At 44.9% G+C, this 21044-nt stretch overlaps 1 protein-coding gene across 1 annotated transcript in view; it reads left to right on the forward strand.

Moving 5' to 3' along the window:
• The first annotated feature begins 11594 nt into the window (after positions 1-11594).
• The window catches only part of LOC144685067 (anoctamin-9-like), a 316975-nt gene continuing 307525 nt past the window's right edge, over positions 11595-21044 (forward strand). The window contains exons 1-3 of the mRNA XM_078549602.1: positions 11595-11698; positions 12320-12416; positions 18033-18091. Coding sequence (XP_078405728.1) covers positions 11595-11698; positions 12320-12416; positions 18033-18091 — 260 coding nt within the window. The remainder of the gene's footprint in view (positions 11699-12319; positions 12417-18032; positions 18092-21044) is intronic.

Here is a 21044-nt window from a genome sequence, read left to right on the forward strand (position 1 = left end):
GAAAATAGTTGAGGCCAAAAAATTGTATGTTTTCAAGAAGGAGTTAGATATAGCTCTTGGGGCGAAAGAGATCAAAAGATATGGGGAGAAAGCAGGAGCAGGCTATTGAGTTGGATGATCAGCCATGATCATAATGAATGGCGGAACAGGCTCGAAGGGCTGAATGACCTACTGCTCCTATTTTCAATGTTCTATGATAGATTTTTATTATTAGAGCGGTAAAGTCCAAAGACATAGTGAAACAATGGGACTTTGCATTCAAAGGGGAAAGTATGTATAAAGGAGAGAAGGCTGTTTGAAAGGGCAGGCATTCTAAGATCTAACAGAAGTGTAAAAAGCCTCCAGCATGTAAGCCTCAAGCTGCTGTCTACAAGGAACCGAAGCGGAGAAAACTCACTTTGAATTCGACTGTGCGTTGCCTGGGTCTGTTTAAATCTATGTGTTTTACTGTTGCCTTAATGGAGGTGTAACTAGGAGTTAGATTAATTATGGGAGCTAGGAGTTATTATAGTAGTAAGTTGTAAACCTATGTATGTGCTTAAAAATCATTTATTTTTATTTAATGAAGGTTTAATTTAGTTTTGTAAGTAACCTATGAAACTTGATGGCCTTTTTACTGAATTCAAAGCCTGCATCTCAAAATAAGTACAAATTGCAAATAGTTGTGGTGCTGCTTCAAGTTTCCCTCTGGGATTTGGGCAGCTTGGCATTTACCATCAACCTGCCATAACAGAGACGCATGCACTGAATTCAGAAGCAATAAGCCCACCAAGACTTTTAGAGATTTAAAAAAAATTATATTAAAACATTTATTAACAAGTAGTTACATAAGACTACAATTGCTACTATAATAACTTCTAAAATCCCTAATTAACCTGACTTCCAGTTGCACCCCATTTAAGGCAGCGATCCAAAAATAGATTCTAGATTTTAAACAGATCCAGTAAATTAACACAATACCCCAGACAGTGGAATTCCAAATGACTTTTCGCCAGCTTCAGTTTCGGTAGATAGCAGACTTATGCACAAATGCTGGAGGCTTCATTAAGGCTATTCGACACATATCTGTTGAATCTCACATGTCCTTCTCCTGACACATTCTCCTCTATATACGTTTCTCTCTTTTTAATATGCAAATGTTATTGTTTCATATGTCTTTGAAACTGTATCTTCCTCACAATGTAAAAACTTTAATGTATTCTATTTATTATCAGTAACCTTTGGGAAAAATAAACACATCCCTTAGCCCTGCTTATCTGGCTAGCTGTAAACAGACTAAAATCCCTTTGAAATCCAAATCTCCCTTCATCTATTTAAAAATACAAATTCCCTTCATACCTTACATGCTAAGCCAGCACCCATGTTTACTCATGTCAAGCACCTAGCTTCTTTTGATGAGTTAAAGTTTGCAGTCTACTTGACTCCAAATGGAATTAAATCACACACAGACAGACCCAACTATACTTGTCCCCATAAACCTACTTCACAATAAACCAGACAAATATTGTGAAAATTATTATGCTTTCATGACAGGCTGGCACTCCCAGAGTCACCTGGATAGATGGCTTCGGGTTGTACACATGCTGACCATCCTCTCTATGGGTGCCCAAGGGCCCCTGGCTGATTCCTTGAGGACAGGGGATAGCTGGAGTGAGATCGGGCGGCTCCACACCCCTCTGCCGTACACACTTTCGGAGGCCAACTATGGCATCGGCGATGAAGTTCAGCCTGTGCAGCAGTGCCGGAGCGATAACTTGGACCAAGGGCTCCATGGCGGCCACCATCCTACCAGTGTTGACCTCGGTGCATTGGCATGCTGGCACTATCACCTCAGCCTGAAGGCGGTCGGACTCCTCCATCGTACCTTGCAATCTGAGGAGTACAGCGGACATCCCTTTCTGATGTTCCCGAGCTTGCCTTTGCAGCAACTGTGCAAAGGCCTGACATCAGACTCAGATTCAGCAAATTTCTGGCCTCCGTCTGCCGGACACCTGGGAAGGCACTGCCGCCGCCTGCTGCGGATCAGAAAATGCGATGTGCTCACCAGATTGTGGTCCGGAGGCTACTGTAAAGCTAGTTCCCACCGAGGTGCATGCCTCTTCGCAGGTGGAGGGTGTGGGTGAGTGCTATGACGGGTCTTCAGGGAGGGTTTCAGTGGATTCCTCTTCTGAGCTTCCCTTGGGTCTTGATTGGAGGCGCTGGGTTGTGGACTTTCTTGGCAGTTTCCCAGATCTGCCTGCGAAAGTAAGGAGGGATAATGGGCGCATGGCAGTAGCCTGTGAAACCGGACACATCACTCACAGCATCTTTGTCTGATGGATGTTGCACTCCTGGATCCTCACTTGGTACAGCACCAACGACCTCACCATCAGCACAGGAAGGGTCCAGATCCTCGCCAGAGAGCTTGATGGCCCTGTTTTCAAAGTCTGCAAGGACCTTGATTTCAGGTATTCCCCCACCAGCCTGCGACCTCTCACTCTTGTTGTGTGCCAGCTTGTCCTGCATGAATAGAGATGGTGAGCGTGTAAGCAGGCACCTGCCAGGCCAGATGATAAGTATTTCTGGCATGTGTGGGTGGTATGTGATGGGTTTGTGAATGTGTGAGTTGAGAGTGATGAGAAGAGTGACTTATCCTGGCGGAACAGAGGAGATCATTCTCTTGCAGCACTGGGTGGCTGTCCTCTTTTACAGGACGTTGACAATGACCACCGCTGTCACCAGCTCCCAAGCCGGTGATGTTGCTGCCCATCCTGCCGCCAGAGCAGGATTAGAGGACATTCTCCTGTGCAGCAGTCATGGGCTGGAAGCACTGAGAGGTGTGCACGTGGCTGCATTTTAAATATGGCGCCCGGTGTGGCGGGCGAATGAGAGCCTGGTCACCATGGAAACAGTGTGTTTCCCAGAAATGCATAATTTACGTGGCGTGTTTGGGACTACAGCATAAGAAGCTGCCATTGCAGCTGGTGGCTTATACACAGTGCAAATCTGGGACAAGTCACCCAGTTTCAGAATTAAAGGTAGGCCATTTAGGACTGAAATAAGGAGGACTTTCTTCACGCAGAGAGTGATGAATTTTCAGAATTCTCTACCCTAGAGAGCCTTGGAGGCTCAGTCATTGAATATGTTCAAAATTGAGTTGGATAGTTCACTAGTGTTTAAAGATATCAAGGTATATGGGGATACTTGCTGACAACGTAAAAATAAAAATCACCGAACCTTTTTTAAAATCTCCCTGTCTCTGTCATCTCTCTAACACTCCAGCTGTCTAAGATGTCTGCTCCTCCACTTCTGGCCTCTTGTGTATCCTTGATTTCCATCACTTTACCATTGGCAGCTGTGCCTTCAGCTGTCTAGGCCCTGAGCTCTGGAATTCTCTAGCTAAAACTCTCAGACTCTGCCACTCTCTCCTTTTTCAAATGATTCCTTAAAACCTACCTCTGTTTGCAAAGCTTTTCGCCAGTTGTCCTAATATCTCTTTATGTGGCTGGGTGTATAATTTTATTGGATAACGTTCACCCTCACATCTCCACCTGGCCTCATCTCCTCTGGAGACTGCCTCCTCAGCCCTGACCATCTTGAGGCCACTTGCACAGATCAACATGTGTCCCCACACACACCCTGGCATATGCCCCTTCCCCAGTACAACTCTCACCCTGCAGCCTCTTCCCTTGCCTGAGGCCACTCTTCCCCCTTCCCCAAGCAAGGCCTTGCCCTGCTGCTGTTGAAAAGCCACCCCTGCCTTATGGCTGATCTGGTAGGTAGAGACCTGCCCTTGAGCCCCCCCTAAAAGTGATGTGGTGCTGCCTGCGAAGCCTGGCACTGATGACCGCGAGTGCTGCCTGAAGCAAGGTAGGCAAACAAACCTCGAAGTTCCGAGCGAAGTGCATCTCGCAAGGTGCACATCACTTATGTACAGTTGTGAAACACAAACCCAGATGATCTAAGGGGGATGAAATCGGTTAGCAAGGCTTATAATGATATGCGAATGTATTAGAATGAAGTTCCCGACGTATGAAATGCGGTTCGCCAATGCAGATGATCGCAAACCGGTTTCACGGTGGTGTGAAACCAACTTTTGCCTTCCTGCCATATTGTCTACTCACAGCTGCCATGATGCCCGACAGCAATGGGCACGGAAAATTCTGCCCCATATAATTTTGAACACTTCTATGAAGGGTAACTCTTGGTGTTTATGCCAGTGTTTAAGTACTGCGCCTGCCTTTAATGCTTAATAAAAAATTGCGGGCAGCACAACCACAATTTTCTGATACTCACTATGGTATTTAAGGTACCTCACTGGTGATGCAGTCTCCAAAACCTTTTCACCAGATCTTCTCAACTTTCTCTGTTCTAATCTCCAAATTTTCTTTTGGTTCATCTCATTAGCTTAGTAGACCTCCCCTGTACTATTTATACTTTGTTGATATCCTTCTTCCCAAAATTGGACAGAATAGGGCTGACTCTATGGACAGGTGTATCTAGTGTGAAGCAACTCGGGAATTGCAGGGAACATAAGTCATAAACTTCAGTGGACTGAAAATCATGGGCTATAGGGCAGTATGAGCTCTACTGTTTGCTGGAACCACTGTGTCACAGAATCAGCTGTAATGTTCTAAATACTGACTAACAAATTATATGTATAACATTATCTGTTCCTTTTGTATTTTGCATCTCTAGGATCCAATATACTTTTTAACAGCTTTTTCAACTTGTCCTTGTACTTTTAAAGATTTGTGCATCCGAACCATAAGATTCTGCTTTTCTATTTGCTTTATAGTTGTACCATTAATCCCTCTCCTTATTCTTCCTCCCTAAATTTATCACTGCACATTTCTACACATTACCTTTCACCCAAAATTTATCTACCCAATCTGCTAAGCTATTACTTTTGCTCGTAGTTGGTAGCAGTCCTCTTCAAAATATAAACCATGTTCTCTGTTTGTGTCCTATGATATTGTGTCTCCTATCCCATAACTTTTGAGAAGAGCAGTAATCCTGATACTGAATCTGGGAGTGGGGGCGGAGTTGATGGTCACCATTGATTATACTTCCAGTCTGACACCTATTAATCATTACTATATACTTCTGTCCTTCAGCTAAATTTGCACTTTAATTTTAGAAGTAAGTCTTCCGTGTGGAATGTTATGAAACGGCTTTTAACAATCCAAATAGACAACATTCACTGTGCTTCCTTAATGAATACACTGTTAACTCCTTAAGAATACTATGAATTTTTTTCAGAAATAACTTGCCTTTAACAAATCCATGGTAACTGCCCTTAATTGACTCATGTTTTTCTAAGGGAGTATTGATTTTGTTCTATATTGTGGTCTCAAGAAGCTTACCTAAGATGTTAGACTCATTTGTAGTTTTCCGTGCTTTTCCCTTTCTCCCTTCTTTAACAGTGGCGTTATTTTAACAGCCCTCTAGTCATCTGGTATGACTTACATATCTCAGGATAATTGTGTGAATTAAACAGGAAGTAACCCTTTTCAAAACCCTCTGCTATATCTTCTGTTCCACTGTTTCCCTCAGCATTCTCGGATGCATGACTTCAGAGCCCAGTCCTTTTTTGTTATTAGTTCCACAAAGCTTATCAATATGGATCGCTGTTCTATTGTATTGCTCTATCATCTCTTCTTGTACCCTTTCTTTCCTACCGTCACCTTCTTTGTGAAAACCATGGTAAAGTATAGGGGAGGCGGTGGCGTAGTGGTATTGTCACTGGACTAATAATCCAGAGACCTGGGTTCACAATCCCACCACAGCAGATGAAGCCATTGTCAATCTAAGCCCCGCAGTCCTGCCACATTGTTGATTGTCATAAAAACCTATCTGGTTCACTAATGGCCTGGCCTGGCTTTCGTGTCACCCTGAAATGGCCAAGCAAGCCACTCAATTGTATCAAGTCACTAAAAAGTCTCAAAGGAACAGGGAACGACAATGGCTTGTTTCAACCCTGTTGACCCTGCAAGGCATTTCTTTAGGCTTGTCTCACAGACTAGTCAAGCAACAGCCTCACGGAATCATACCCCAGACACCATCATCACCATCCCTGGCCGGCAGGACAGACCCATCAGAGGTGGAAAACAGTCGGGAGGGAGTTGCCCTGGGAGGCTTCAATATCAACTCCAGACCCCATGAAGTTTCGTGGCACCAGGTCAAACATGGACAAGGAAACTTCTAGCTAATTACCACATACTGCCCACCCACAGTTGATGAATCAGTACTCCTCCATGTGGAGGAAGCACTGAGGCAAGGGGGCAGAATGTACTCTGGGTGGGGGACTTCTATAACCATCACCAAGAGTTGCTTGGTAGCACTGAGCTGGTCAAGCCCTAAAGGGCTGCGGCAGGTGGTGAGGGAACCAACAGGAGGCAAAAACACACTTGAACTCATCCTCACCAACCTGACTGCTGCTGATGTATCTGCCCGTGACTGTATCGGTAGGAGAGACCACCACAATGTTCTTGTGGAGACAAAGTCCCATCTTCACATTGAGAATTACCTCCAGATTCTGAACATATCTGGGCAACCATCATGCGCTGTGGGCCATCAGCAGCAGCAGGATTATACTCAACCTCTTTGCCTGGCATATCCCCCACTCTACCATTACCACCAAGACAGGAGATCAACCCTGGTTCAATGAAGGGTGCAGGAGCGCATGCCAGGAACAGCACCAGGCATACCTAAAAATGAAGTGTCAACCTGGTGAAGCTACAACACAGGACTACTTGCATGCCAAACAGCATAAGCAGCAAGCAATAGACACAGTTAAGTGATTCCACAACAAACGGATCTAAGCTCTGCAGTTCTGTCACATCCAGTCGTGAATTGTGGTGGACAATTAAACAACTCACTAGAGGAGGAGGCTCCACAAATATCCCTATTCTCAATGATGGGGGAGCCCAGCACATCAGTGCAAAAGATAAAGCTGAAGCATATGCTACAATCTGCAGCCAGAAATGCCAAGTGGATAATCCATCTCGGCCTCCTCCAGAGGACCCTTGCATCACAGATGCCAGTCTTCAGTCAATTTGATTCACTCTAGGTGATATCGAGAGACGGCTGAAGGCACTGGATACTGCAAAGGCTATGGGCCCTGACAATATTCCGGCAATTCTACTAAAGACTTTTGTTCCAAAACTTGCCGCGCCACTAGCCAAGCTGTTCCAGTACAGCAACAACACTGGCATCTATCGGCAATGTGGAAAATTGCCCAGGTATGTCCTGTACACAAAAAGCAGAACCATTCCAACCCAGCCAGTTACTGTCCTATCAGCCTATTCTCGATCATCAGTAAAGTAATGGAAGGGGTCACCACAGTGCTTTCAAGTGGCACTTGCTTAGAAATAACCTGCTCACTGATGCTCAGTTTGGACTCCGCCAGGGCCACTCAGCTCCTGACCTTATTACAGCCTTGGCTCAAACATGGACAATAGAGCTGAACCCCAGAGGCGGGGTAAGAAAGACTGCCCTTGATACCAAGGCCTCATTTAACTGAGTGTGGCATCAAGGAGCCCTAGCAAAACTGGAGTCAATGGGAACCAGGGGGGAAACTATCTGCTGGTTGGAGTCATACCTAGCACAAAGGAAGATGGTTGGGGTTGTTGGAATTCAGCCATCTCAGCTCCAGGACATCACAGCAGGGGTTCCTTAGGGTAGTGTCCTTGGCCCAACCATCTTCAGCTGCTTCATTAATGACTTTCCTTCCATCATAAGGTCAGAAGTGGAGACGTTCGCTGATGATTACACAATGTTCAGCACCATTCGCAACTCCTCAGCTAGTGAAGCTATCCATGTCCAAATGCAGCAAGACCTAGACAACACCTAGGCTTGGGCTGACAATTGGCAAATAGCATTCGCATCATACAAGTGCCAGGCAATGACCATCTCCAACAAAGGAGAATCTACCCATCGCCCCTTGACACTACCATCAATGACATTTCCATCGCTGAATCCCTCACTATCAACATCCTGGGGGTTACCATTGACCAGAAATTGAATTGTACTAGCCATATAAATATTGTGGCTACAAGAGCATGTCAGAGGCTAGGAATTCTGCAATGAATAACTCACCTCCTGACTCCCCAAAGCCTGCCCACAATCTACAAGGCACAAGTCAGGAGTGTGATGGAATACTCTCCCCTTGCCTGGATGAGTGCAGCTCTAACAACATTCAAGAAGCTTGACACCATTCAGGTCAAAGCAGTCCGCTTGATTGCCACCCGATCCACAAACATTCACTTCCTCCACCACTGACACACAGTGGCACTGCAGAAACACACCAAGGCTCCCTAGCCAGCACCTTTCAAACCCACAACCACTACCTTCTAGAAGAACAAGTGCAGCAGATACATGGGAATACACCACTTGGAAGTTCCTCTCTAAGCCACTTGCCATCCTGACTTGGAAATATATCTCCATTCCTTCACTGTCGCTGAGTCAAAATCCTGGAACTCCCCGCCTAACAGCACTGTGGGTGTACCTACACCACATGGACTGCAGCGGTTCAAGAAGGCAACTCACCACCACCTTATCAAGGGCAGTTATGGATGGGCAACAAATGCTGGCCTAGACAGCGAAGCCCACATCCCTTGAATGAACTAAAAAATACTCATTCAGAGGGTGAATTCCCAACTGAGTCTCACAATCATTTTCTTTAACCGGTTGAAACCTTGGAAAAATTCATCCCTTAATACCTCCACCATTCATCAATTTCTTTGCTCCATACAACCCCACAGTTTCCTTAATTATTCTTTGACTTTTTATATTGCTATGAAATCCTTTAATATTCTCTTTTATGCCCCTCTTCATCCCCCCCTAACCCTTTAAACAGATTGCTTCCTCCTGATTTTCTTTTACATTTCATTTTTTTTTTAGGATTTGCCATGCACCTCTTTTTCTTTTTAAATTCTCTTTTAGTTCTAATTTCTCTTCTCATCCAAGGAATTCTTGCGCACTACTTTTCTTCTTGTGCTGATATGTTTAGTTGTTACCTTAATCACCTCTTATTTTACCTTTTTTCCATTATTTGCCCACTCGCTTATCTGCCAATTTTTCTTTTCTGTTTATCCATGCTACTTCTTTTTTAACCTTTAAGATACTTGCTTTTTAGCTGTTTCTCTCCCTTAACTTTTGACATATAATCTAATTATATTTGAGTTATTGGTAACTCAGTGTTCCTCTAAAATATTGTTGCATATTTACCTGTAAAATATATTTTCCTTTCAGAAAGTGGCTGACATCTGACACCTTCCAGCATCTATTTAATTTGGATATTGAGTGATTGCACTCATAACGCATTATCTGTACCACAGACACTTCCCCACAGCATTATGAGTTGCCTGCATCCAATGCCCACTAACATTATTGACACAAAGCATCACCTTATTAGGCCATAATGGAAAGAATGAAATGGGTTGCTACCTCTTTAATTCATAGTTTGTAATTTTCTATCCAGAATTGAATCTGTCTTACAAGGTCAGAGAACAAATAAAGATCAACCCATGATAATGTTTTAATTTTGTGTTTATTCCAGAATTCGAATTATATATTTTATTCTTTGGAGGACAACTGTACCAAATTGTGGTAAGGACATAATTCACATGGAAAATGGAGAAAATCCTGGTGACAAACATGATAGTGTGCATAATAAATGGAAATAGATTTTTGTTCAGTTCACAAGACACTGCTCAGGAAACAGAATTTCTATATGGTTCATGGAGACTGTCCAAATATAAAGGACCGGCAGCTGACAAGGTAGACACAGAGAAATTTTATTTTCTAGAGTTTGACCTACTCTAATGGCCAATACAGTTTTCAGCATGGCAATTCCACCATTGACCTTCCTGCCTACATCTGGAATGAACATCTGGAACTTTATACTTTTATACTTGACGACTTCAGTGATACATTTTTCTTTACCTTGGACATCTTTAGGTCTTTAACCAGCTTGCGTTTTGCACTAGATGGCTTTTCACTAAGATGTTCAGAACTATTTAACTTCCTCTCAAGTCAGTCTATCTGTGCTTTGGTTGGTAACCCATCCTTTTTCCATCAACTTGTGGATAGCCCAGGGCTCTCTTTTAACCTCCTCCATGTTCCTTTGCCAGATTAATAATTTTGATCAGTAATGCTACAAACCTGTTTACTTTTTCTGTTGATTCCACTCTGCAACCATTAATTTAATTTAGATCATATGCCCTCAGTGTGCACAATCTTCATTCTTCTCATAGTACAATCATTCAATTATATGAAGACAAAGTTTATTCATGTTTTTCATACATCTAGCTAGCAGTTGCTTTGTGTTCTCCTTGGTCGTTCCTGGTAGACATTCTTTGCCTCACCACCTCCAATGATCTCAAATGGTACTCCCTCATCTCTTTCACTGATAAATGTGCCCCCATTGTCAAGGCCATCTCCTACCACAGTAAACCAGGTCAGGAAAAGTAAGTAAAGTTTCACATTACCTAACAAAAACAAAAATACCTTGAAAAACTCAGCAGAAGTTCTGGTGAAGAGTCATACGGACTTGAAACGTTAACTGCATTCCTCTCCTCAGATGCTGTCAGACCTGCTGAGTTTTTCCAGGTATTTTTGTTTTTGTTATATATTTTCCTTCCTGTCTTCTGGTCAGGACAGCAGAGGGGTGGTGAAGTGCAGCTGGTCCGTGAGAGATGAAAGCAAAAGGGGACATGGAAGTGACTCAAAGCTCTCCCACTTCTCATCCATTGACCCCTCTCATCCCCATGTTCTAATGGCTAAGTCTGCCTCTTCACAGTTGCAGATAGAGCAGTCTTTGACGAGGCTCGAAAATCTAGAAGTTGTCGGCCAAAAACATTTCAACAGCCAGTGGAAGGAGGTGGGGAGAGGGAGGAAGAACAAAAGAGAATGTCTATGAATGAGTGAAGAGCAGGAGAGATTAAATAACAAAACATTAACAGCCAAAGATAGTGTTAATGGGTGTAGTAAAGAAACAAAGGTGACTACATGAAGTGTGAATGGCTACATAATAACCATCTGAATGCAACATGAAGGGATGAAGAAAGAAACAAGACCAACCCAGCAAAACAACAAAAAAAGCGAAGAAAGAAATAAACACATAAAACAAGATAAAGGCAGATGTATGTTTTAAAGTTGTTGAACTTGATGTTGAGACCAGAAAGTTGTAAAGTGCTGATTCAAAAGATAAGGCTGTTCCTGGAGCTTGCATTGAGCCTTACTGGAACACTAGCAGACCATGGACAGAAAGGTAAGGGTGGGAGAAAGATGGAGAATGAAAATGACAAGCAACTGGAAGCTTGGGGTCATGCTTGTGGACTGAATGGAAGTGTTCCACAAGGCGTCACCCAGTCTGCATTTGGTCTCCCCTTTGTAGAGGAAACCACATCGTGGATAGCACTTACAGTATACTAAATTGAAAGAAATGCAAGTAAATCACTGTTTCATTTGGAAGGAATGATTGGGGCCTTGGACAATAAGAAGGGAGGAGATGAAAGGATAGATGTTGCATCCCCTGTGCTTGCTGTCGCAGAACGAACAGTCCCTTCAGAATGCTGAAAGGAAGGGGGAAGTGATTTTAGGGTGCCATCATGTTGGAGCTAGCAGAAATGGCAGAGGATGATCCTTTGAATACGGAAGTTGATGAGGAGGAAGGTGAGGACGAGGGGAACCCTATTATGGTTCTGGGCAAAAGGTAAGGGGCGAGAGCAGAAGTGCGTGAAATGGATCGGACATGGTGGAAGCCATTGGAAGTGCTGGCGTTCCAACTACTGTTTCCACAAGCCATGGATTTAATGTTTCGGTTTTGGATAAATTGATAATTCTTATTTCAAGGGTAAAATTGGGTGGTAAACTGTCTTTTAGCACATGAAGTGAGCCTCGAAATCCTTCCTCTTGCACTTAAAATTTAACTCTTATTGAGTAGCTTTGAGCTTAAGTTGCTAGATTCAACTGGCCTGAGATCTGGAACCAGCAAAATCTGGCTGTTGGGTAAATCTGCACTAACTTCACTTTCATTCCTCCTGTGGTTTTCACAACAGTCTTTTAATTTTTTGCCTCCAGCTTCCTTCTTTCCTGCATTTCTGGGATAGGTTTTTCCCCAATCTGAACCATGTCCTTTCGGACTTTACTATCTCTAGAGGTTTGTTCAGACTCTACTGCACCCACCTGGGGCACTTCAACTACATGAGCATGCTCCTCACTACCTGCTTACTAGCTTGGGAACTTTGCTTGTCCCTATTTAAATTTTTAAAGAAAGTATCTGCAAAGGACACACCTGATGTATTTCTCTTACTATCTTCTGTTTTCATTTCAGCACTTTTCCTGTTTTTGGTTCTGTTTTGGCCTGCATGAATTCTGGTGGCTTTGACTCCATCTGTTGGATCCTTGAGGGCATAGCTACATGGGTACAGGTACCAGAAACAAATCCCGAGTGTCTGTTCATTCTGTCTAGCATAATCACAGGCAAAGTTTGCTTAATTGCTGGGCCTGGTGAACAATCTAGCAGTGACCTGCCTTATGCATTTCTGTGCAGCTGAATAGGGGATCTTGGATATGTTGCCAGCAGTGCGCTGTAAGGATCTGGAGGCAAAAAACAATTGAGCACAATGGTCATTTTGCCACTGTTAATTTGTGGCCACCAGATCCAGCATGATGCAGGTCTTCTATGAGGCTACAGATTTCTGCCACCACCTGACGTGACAACATAAATGTCCAGAAGCACTGTTTCTCTGAGAGATTAAGGACGCAGGCCACCCTGTTATGCAGGTAGTGCATCGATTATAAAGACGTTGAGGAACTCAGCTGCTTCGGTAATTTGAGCCCAAAGTACCTGTTCCCAATGGGCCCCTTCTGCTACCATATTATGATTTCTATGACCTTTTTTACCTTGTTCCTCCAAGATGTAAATATGCTATCTGACACATTAGGCTGAATTTTTTGGAGGAGAGGTCCTGCCTGCTGATGCCGAAAGAGAGAATCGATCCTGCTGTAGTCGGCAGTGGGACCCTGGAGCAGCATTTGTTTGGTCACAGCCAGTTAACAGGCCACTCCAGTGCTGCCGTTCAATTGAGGATTTGGCACACAATCCCAGTCAGAGGGCCTGCAGCCTCAGCAGCACTAGTGCTAGTGGTGACCAGTGCTGAGACTGCATTACAAAGTAAGAGGGTACCCTAGAAGACTAATGAGTTTCTTTTGGGAGGCTAGGATCAGGCAGTCAGCCCCCTGTGATTGGGAAGGGGTTACGGGCACAGAGATTGTTCTAACTGCAGCACCTTGGGTGTACTGGCCTCCATTGCCACCGGGTGGGCCCCTTTGTGGGCAATGTGATATCAGTCAGCTATGAGGAAAGATTGGATAGGCTAGGGTTGTTTTCCTTAGAACAGAGGAGGCTGTGGGTTGACCTAATTGAGGTGTACAAAATTATGAGGGGCCTAGATATGGTAGATAGTAAAGACTTGTTTCCCCTAGCTGAGGGGTCAATTACCAGGGGCCATAGATTTAAGGTGATTGGTAGAAGGATTAGAGGTGGCATGAGGAAAAACTTTTTCGCCCAGAAGGTGATGGCATCTGGAATTTGCTGCCTAAATCAATGGTTGAGGCTGAAACGCTCAACTCATTTAAAATGTACTTGGATCTGTATCTGAACTGCTGCAACCTGCAAGGCTACAGACCAGGTGCTGGAAAGTGGGATTAAAATGAGCGGCTAGTTTCTTTTTCATCTTTTTCTGGCCAGCACAGACATGATGGGCTGAATGGCCTCTTTCTGCACCATAACTTTTCTATGGTTCGATCAAGGAAGCTTCCCCTGAGAACCCACTGGGAGGCCTCCAGGATTATCTGGTGGTCTCCCCATATGGTGGGGGGCCCTCTCCATGCAGGTAGATTGTCCATGATGGTGGAAAGTGATCCTATATCCGTGCCCTTAAGTGACTCAGGTGGCATCCACCCTGCCTGTGGATATAGTTCATGGTGGTTGAAAGGCGTCGGACTCTCCTCCCGACATCTTCCTCTGCCATATTGCTAGCCCTCCCATCTCCCAGCCCATCGCCCATAGAGTTAGGAAAATTCAGCCCATTGTGTTTAAATCAAGAGTCAAAAATACAGTCTCATTGTTATTTCTGTAGACTAAATTTTGGGACTTCATACCTCCTGTCTTCCATATCTCGTACAGCCAGCAAACTTAAAATCTGCTTTCACAGCCATTTTTCCTTCCTCAGTGACTGTCTCCGTCTCCGACTTACCCCACGTGGATTTCAACTGAAGTTCCATCCCTCATGTTTCGAACCCACCTAGGATTACAGGTATCTCCGGGACATGCAACGCTCCTCGAACTGCTGTTCTCGTCGCATTCTGAGATCCACACTAAGTGCCATGTGCCGCCAAATGAACACACTCGACCTCTCCCTCCAGCAGCACTGCCGCACCCTTTTTCTAAGCTGCGCGTGCCCCCAGTTTCATTTTATTCTTCGTCTCATCCGACGCCTCAACAAGAAACTTTGTCTCTTTCTTTCAGGTGCAAAGGAACGCAAGCTCCAACAACTGACCAACAAGAATCCAGGACCCTCCACCCCTGCCTGTCCCTCTGTCCCTATCCCGTCTTCCAATCCCAGCCCCGGCCGTGTATTCACTATACCCCCTGACCTTCCCCTTTCCGATGCTGAATGTTCAGTGCTCAGCAAAGGATTCAGTTTCATACCCTTACGCCCTCATCTCAATGAATTTTGGGCTCGGCACGATGCTGAACTCTTCTTCCGCCGCCTTCATCTCCGTGCTCACTTCTTTGGTCAGGAGTCTTCTCCCTGTTCAAAGGATCCTTTTACCCGCCTCCAATATTCTCCCTCCACCTGGACTCCTCCCTCTGGATTCTTACCTTCTCTTGATCTTTTCATTGAGAACTGTCAGCGTGACATTAGTCGTCTCAATTTCTCTGCTCCTCTCACCCACTCTAACCTGTCTCTCTCTGAACTTGCTGCACTCCGTTCTCTCAGGTCCAACCCTGACATTGTCATCAAACCTACTGACAAGGGTGGTGCTGCTGTTGTCTGCCGCACTGACCTCTACCTCGCAGAGGCTGAGCGTCAACTCACAGACACTTCCTCCTACCTCCCCCTGGACCATGACCCCACCACTGAACATCAAGCCATTGTTTCCAGGACTGTTACTGACCTCATCTCCTCTGGCGATCTTCCTTCCACAGCTTCCAACCTGATAGTCTCCCAACCTCGGACGGCCAGCTTCTACCTCCTGCCCAAAATCCACAAACAGGACTGTCCCGGCAGACCGATCGTGTCACCCTGTTCCTGCCCCATGGAACTCATTTCTTACTATCTTGACTCCATTCTCTCTCCCCTTGTCCAGTCCCTTCCCACCTACATCCGTGATTCCTCTGACACCCTACATCAGATCAACAATTTCCAGCTCCCTGGCCCTAACCGCCTCCTCTTCACGATGGACGTCCAATCCCTCTACACCTCCATCGGGATGGTCTGATGGCTCTCCGCTTCTTCCTTGAAGAACAGAGGCCCGAACAATCCCCATCCACCACTACTCTCCTCCATCTGGCTGAACTTGTTCTCACACTGAACAATTTCTCCTTAAACTCCTCTCACTTCCTCCAAATAAAAGGTGTGGATATGGGTACCCACATGGGCCCCAGTTATGCCTGTCTCTTTATGGGGTATGTGGAACATTCCTTGTTCCAGTCCTACTCCGGCCCCCTCCCACAACTCTTTCTCCAGTACATCGATGATTGCTTCGGTGCTGCTTCATGCTCTCGTCTGGACCTGGAAAAATTTATTAATTTTGCTTCCAATTTCTACCTCTCCATCATGTTCACATTGTCCATCTCTGACACTTCCCTTCCCTTCCTTGACCTCTCTGTCTCAATTTCTGGTGATAGACTGTCCACCAATATCCATTACAAGCCTACCGACTCGCACAGCTACCTCGACTACAGCTCCTCACACCCCGCTTCCTGTAAGGACTCCATCCCATTCTCTCAGTTCCTTCACCTCCGTCGCATCTGTTCTGATGATGCCACTTTCAAATACAGTTCCTCTGATGTGGCTTCCTTCTTCCTTAACCGAGGTTTTCCGCCCACAGTTGTTGACAGGGCCCTCAACCGTGTCCGGCCCATCTCCCGCGCATCCGCCCTCACGCCTTCCTCTCCCTCCCAGAAACATGATAGGGTCCCCCTTGTCCTCACTTATCACCCCACCAGCATCCGCATTCAAAGGATCATCCTCCGCCATTTCCGCCAACACCAACATGATGCCACCACCAAACACATCTTCCCTTCACCTCCCGGCGGCATTCCGTAGGGATCGTTCCCTCCGGGACACCCTGGTCCACTCCTCCATCACCCCCTGCACCTCAACCCCCTCCCACGGCACCTTCCCATGCAACCGCAGAAGGTACAACACCTGCCCCTTTACTTCCTCTCTCCTCACCGTCCAAGGGCCCAAACACTCCTTTCAAATGAAGCAGCATTTCACCTGCACTTCCCTCAATTTAGTCTACTGCATTTGTTGCTCCCAATACGGTTTCCTCTACATTGGAAAGACCAAACGCAGACTGGGTGACCACAAGCATGACCCAGGCCTCCCTGTCGTTTGCCATTTCAACACTCCACCCTGCTCTCATGCCCACACGTCTGTCCTTGGCCTGCTGCATTGTTCCAGTGAAGCTCAACGCAAACTGGAGGAACAGCACCTCATCTTCCGACTAGGCACTTTACAGCCTTCCGGACTGAATATTGAGTTCAACAATTTTAGATCATGAACTCTCTCCACCATCCCCACCCCCTTTCTGACCTCCCCTTTTTTTCCAATAATTTATATAGATTTTTCTTTTCCCACCTATTTCCATTATTTTTAAATGTATTTCCATCCATTGTTTTATCTCTACCTTTTAGCCTATTTCGATTCCTTCACCCCACTCCACCCCCACTAGGGCTATCTGTACCTTGCTTGTCCTGCTTTCTACCCTTAATTAGCACATTCCTTAGATAATATCACCACCTTCAACACCTATTTGAACTTTTGTCTATGACATCTTTTGGTTATCTCCACCTATCACTAGCCCTCTTTCCAGCTCTACCCTCCACCCCCCCCTTAAACCAGATTATATTTCACCTCTTTTCTATTTTTACTTAGTTCTGTTGAAGAGTCATATGGTCTTGAAACACTAACTGTGTTCCTCTCTGTAGATGCTGCCAGACCTGCTGAGTTTTTCCAGGTATTTTTGTTTTTGTTTTAAAATCCATTACACTGCTTGTTGATTTATCTAACTCCTTGTGCTCTCCAATAGGTTATGTACAAACATATGAATTAGGAGCAGGACTAAGCCACTTGGCCCCCCCGAGCCTGCTCTGTTATTCAATAAGATCACGGCTGATCAGATTATAACCTCCCATCTACTCCCAATAACCTTTCACCCCCTTGCTTAACAAGAATCTATCTAGCTCTGCCTTAGAAATATTCAAAGACTCTGCTTCCACTGCCTTTTGAGGAAGAGAGTTCCAAAAACTCATAACTCTCCGAGAGAATAGATTTCTCCTCATCTCTGTCTTAAATGAGCGACCCTTATTTTTAAACAGTGACCCCTAGTTCTAGATTCTTCCACAAGAGGAAACATCCTCTCCACATCCAGCCTGTGACAACCCCTCAGGATCTTAAAGGGTTCAATCAAGTCGCCTCTTACTCTTCTAAACTCCAGTGGACACAAGCCTAACCTTTCCTCATAAGACAACCCGCCTACTCCTGATATTAATCTGCTAAATCTTCTATGAAGTGCTTCTAACATATTTACATCCTTCCTTAAATAAGAAGACGAATACAGTACAGGTTTAGCCCTCCAGCTGGCTTTTTCAGTGATTAAATACTATTCTGTATGGTGAGCGCAGAAGTCTTTCAAGGTTACATGATTTGTGGAAAGGCCATGGTCTGATGGGTTTATTATTGCACCATTATGGAGCTGTTTTATTTTGCATTGCTTAGACATAAATATGTTATTTTTCTTGAATACAGGAAGTCTTCGTGAGCTTCTACAAAACAAGATATTTGAAGCAGTATTCCCACTTCATGAGGTAAATACCGATACTTATTTTGGTTAAAAGTAAGGTTGTAGGGTGTTTGTAAACATCTTAAAGAATTTAATTATCTGACAGGTATAGAAACATGCCTTTTATTTAATGGAATTTGAAAGACAATTTGGGCAGAATCTTCGGCTTGGTGAGCGGGCCCCGACCCTGCTCGCCAAGGCGTAAAGTGGCATGCGGTGACGTCGGGCATTTGTCCCGACGTCACTGCGCGTCATTCAGATTTTCAGTTTGGCAGATACGTATCCGAGTCGGCTGCGCGCCTGTCAAAGTCCTTTTAAGGTCAGTTAACTATTAATTAAAACAATCAACTGAGCTGCCTATCCAACCTTAAGGTTGGCGGGCAGGCGAAGAGCCCAGGTGGTCTTTGCATTTTTCATGGAACCTCATCCACTGGCGGGATGAGGTTTTTAAAGATTTGAGAAATTTTTAAATAAAATTCATAGACATCTCCCAGCTCATGTGACAGTTTCACATGAGGGGACATGTCCTAAAATTTTTTTTTTCTTTATTAAAATTTTTTACACTTAAACTAATCTCCCTGAGGCAGTTCTGTGCCTCAGGGAGATTTCTGCGCTCTTTCGCGCACATGTGCAAAAGAACGCAGGCCCCAACTCAGGCAACCCGTCCCACCTGCACAGGGAGCGCTCAGGTAAGCGTCACGCTGGGCAGGCCTTAATTGGCCCGCCCACATAAAATGGTGGCGCCCAGCCGATCATGGGCAGTGATCGGCTGCGCAGCTCACGCCCGCTCCCGCACAAACCCCCAATGGGGAGAAAATTCTCCCCTTTATCAGGCTCAGAACTGGAGACAGGAATAATGATGTGATGTCATACTGCTACTAGAGATTCATTGTAATTTCATCTTAATAAAATGGGGGAGTGCTGGGGAGATGGTGGACTAGTAATCCAGAAGCCCAGGCTATTGCTCTGTGGACATAGCTTCAAAAACCACCACAGCAGCTGGTGTAATTTAAATTCAATTAATTAATCTGGAATATAAAGCTAGTCTCAGTAATGGTAACCATGAAACTATCGCCGACAGTCGTAAAAACCCATCTGGTTCACTAATGTCCTTCCGGAAAGGAAATCTGCTGCCCTTTACTGTTTGGCTCCAAGACTCCAAAACTATATGACTCCAGACCCACAGCAATGTGGTTGGCTCTTAACTGCCCTCAGTTTAAGGGAAATCAGGGATGGGCAACAAATGATGGCCTTGCCACATTTCATGAAAGAATAAAGAAAAAAAAAGTAAACAGAATTTGAATGGCATACTGAAAGAATGTGTATTGTTACACTGTTTCTGCCCGATTATGGAGTTTTTAACCAGTGCCCCATACTGCATGGATTATTAATGAAAAGAGTAAGGAGACTTGTTAGAGCCAAGAAAGTTATCATTATGAATATGATGCATCTGTGGATGTTCAGGTGTTATAGACATATTACTATTACTTTTAGTTAATTTCTTCCAATTATGGTACTTGAAGGAGGAGGTGTTCAGCCAAGTTAGTGATTGCTAAATAATTGATGAATATAAATCAAATGTGATGGCAAAACAGCAATGTCACTGAATACAAAGCAACTGAGATCAGCAGCATTAACTATCAAGAAGGAACCAGAGATGGTCTCTATGGCTGGACAATGGCTAAGCAACTAAGAGGTGTTATTCCGAGCCGGGGAATAAGATACATTGGGCTAGAAATTTGGCTCCATTGCACTGCAGGAGTTGGCACGACAGAAACCAGAGGCCTTCTTAATGGCAAGCACTGTACTTCCTGCACAACGCTCATGGTGCTGAGGGCACTACCATGTGTGAGCTGTTTGTGCACAGGAAGTGTCCCAACTGCCCAGATCATTACTTTAAACAGCTGTTCCGGCAGATTTGATGTATGTTTTTGAAATTTGGATTGCGCCGATCTACTGAATGCATGCGTCATTCATTCACAAAACAATATGCGTTTAGTTACAAGAGGCATATCCCATGAGCACTATTTAAAGGGCCAGAAACCCAACTTGAAGGTAAGGTGATTTTTACTAACTGTTGCTATTGCAAAGCTTGTGAAAGTGCAGTGGAATCTTTTTGGAAGTGTTGTGGTTGGTGGATTTGGCAAAGGCCGTTGCTGCACCCTCACAGGGAGGGCAAAGTATTTGGTGACCTGTTGACACAAAGGTTGCAGAAGATATGGGGGCTTTGGTTGCAGTACCTCTGGATCTGCAACAGGAGAAAGCTGATGAACATGCAAATCAAGCTTCTTGGCGCAGTAACAGCGGCTCCGGAGGAGGGAAGCGCTTTGTGGAGAGAGGAGAAAGAGGAAGCAGGGAGGTGGCATCTGGGCTGCCTTTGCTCCTGATGATCTGCCCTTGAATGCCTACTCAGACTCTGGTTCCCTTATAACGGCATCTCTTCATTATATACCGCCTTCCCATTATTCTGTGACGTTCCATTACAGTGATCTCTAGGCCAAAATCCTGCAATAAAAGACACAAAGAAAAACTTTATCACAACAATTTTATCAAACAACAAAGAGCTTGTGAGACCCTCTGTGCCACTTTGAGCACTGAGATATTCAACCATGATAGCAGCAGTTTGAGCTTGCATGGCACCAAGCATGGATCTTATGACCTCTGTCTGAGCTTTCACTGCATCACAGAAAGGTTGACTGGGTGGCTTCTGCCTCTGCTGCAGTAGAAGCTTAGACTTTGGCCACCAGATGCTGCATCATGAGTGGGTCAACAAGTGCTATCATGGAGTCGGCCACCACTTGCATGCTGGAAAGGATGGGCTTGATGTTCTGCACGACATCCTGTGCCACGTTGAAACCAGATTTTACCATGCCCCTTGACACTATCAGGAGGCTCTGTGGCAGGCCTGTCACTGCACCAAGAAGCTTGGTTTGCATGTTCATCGGCATTCTCCTGTATGCTTGCCCATCAAAAGTCTT

The sequence above is a fragment of the Cetorhinus maximus genome, chromosome 9 (assembly GCF_964194155.1).
Source record: "Cetorhinus maximus chromosome 9, sCetMax3.hap1.1, whole genome shotgun sequence".
NCBI lineage: Eukaryota > Metazoa > Chordata > Chondrichthyes > Lamniformes > Cetorhinidae > Cetorhinus > Cetorhinus maximus.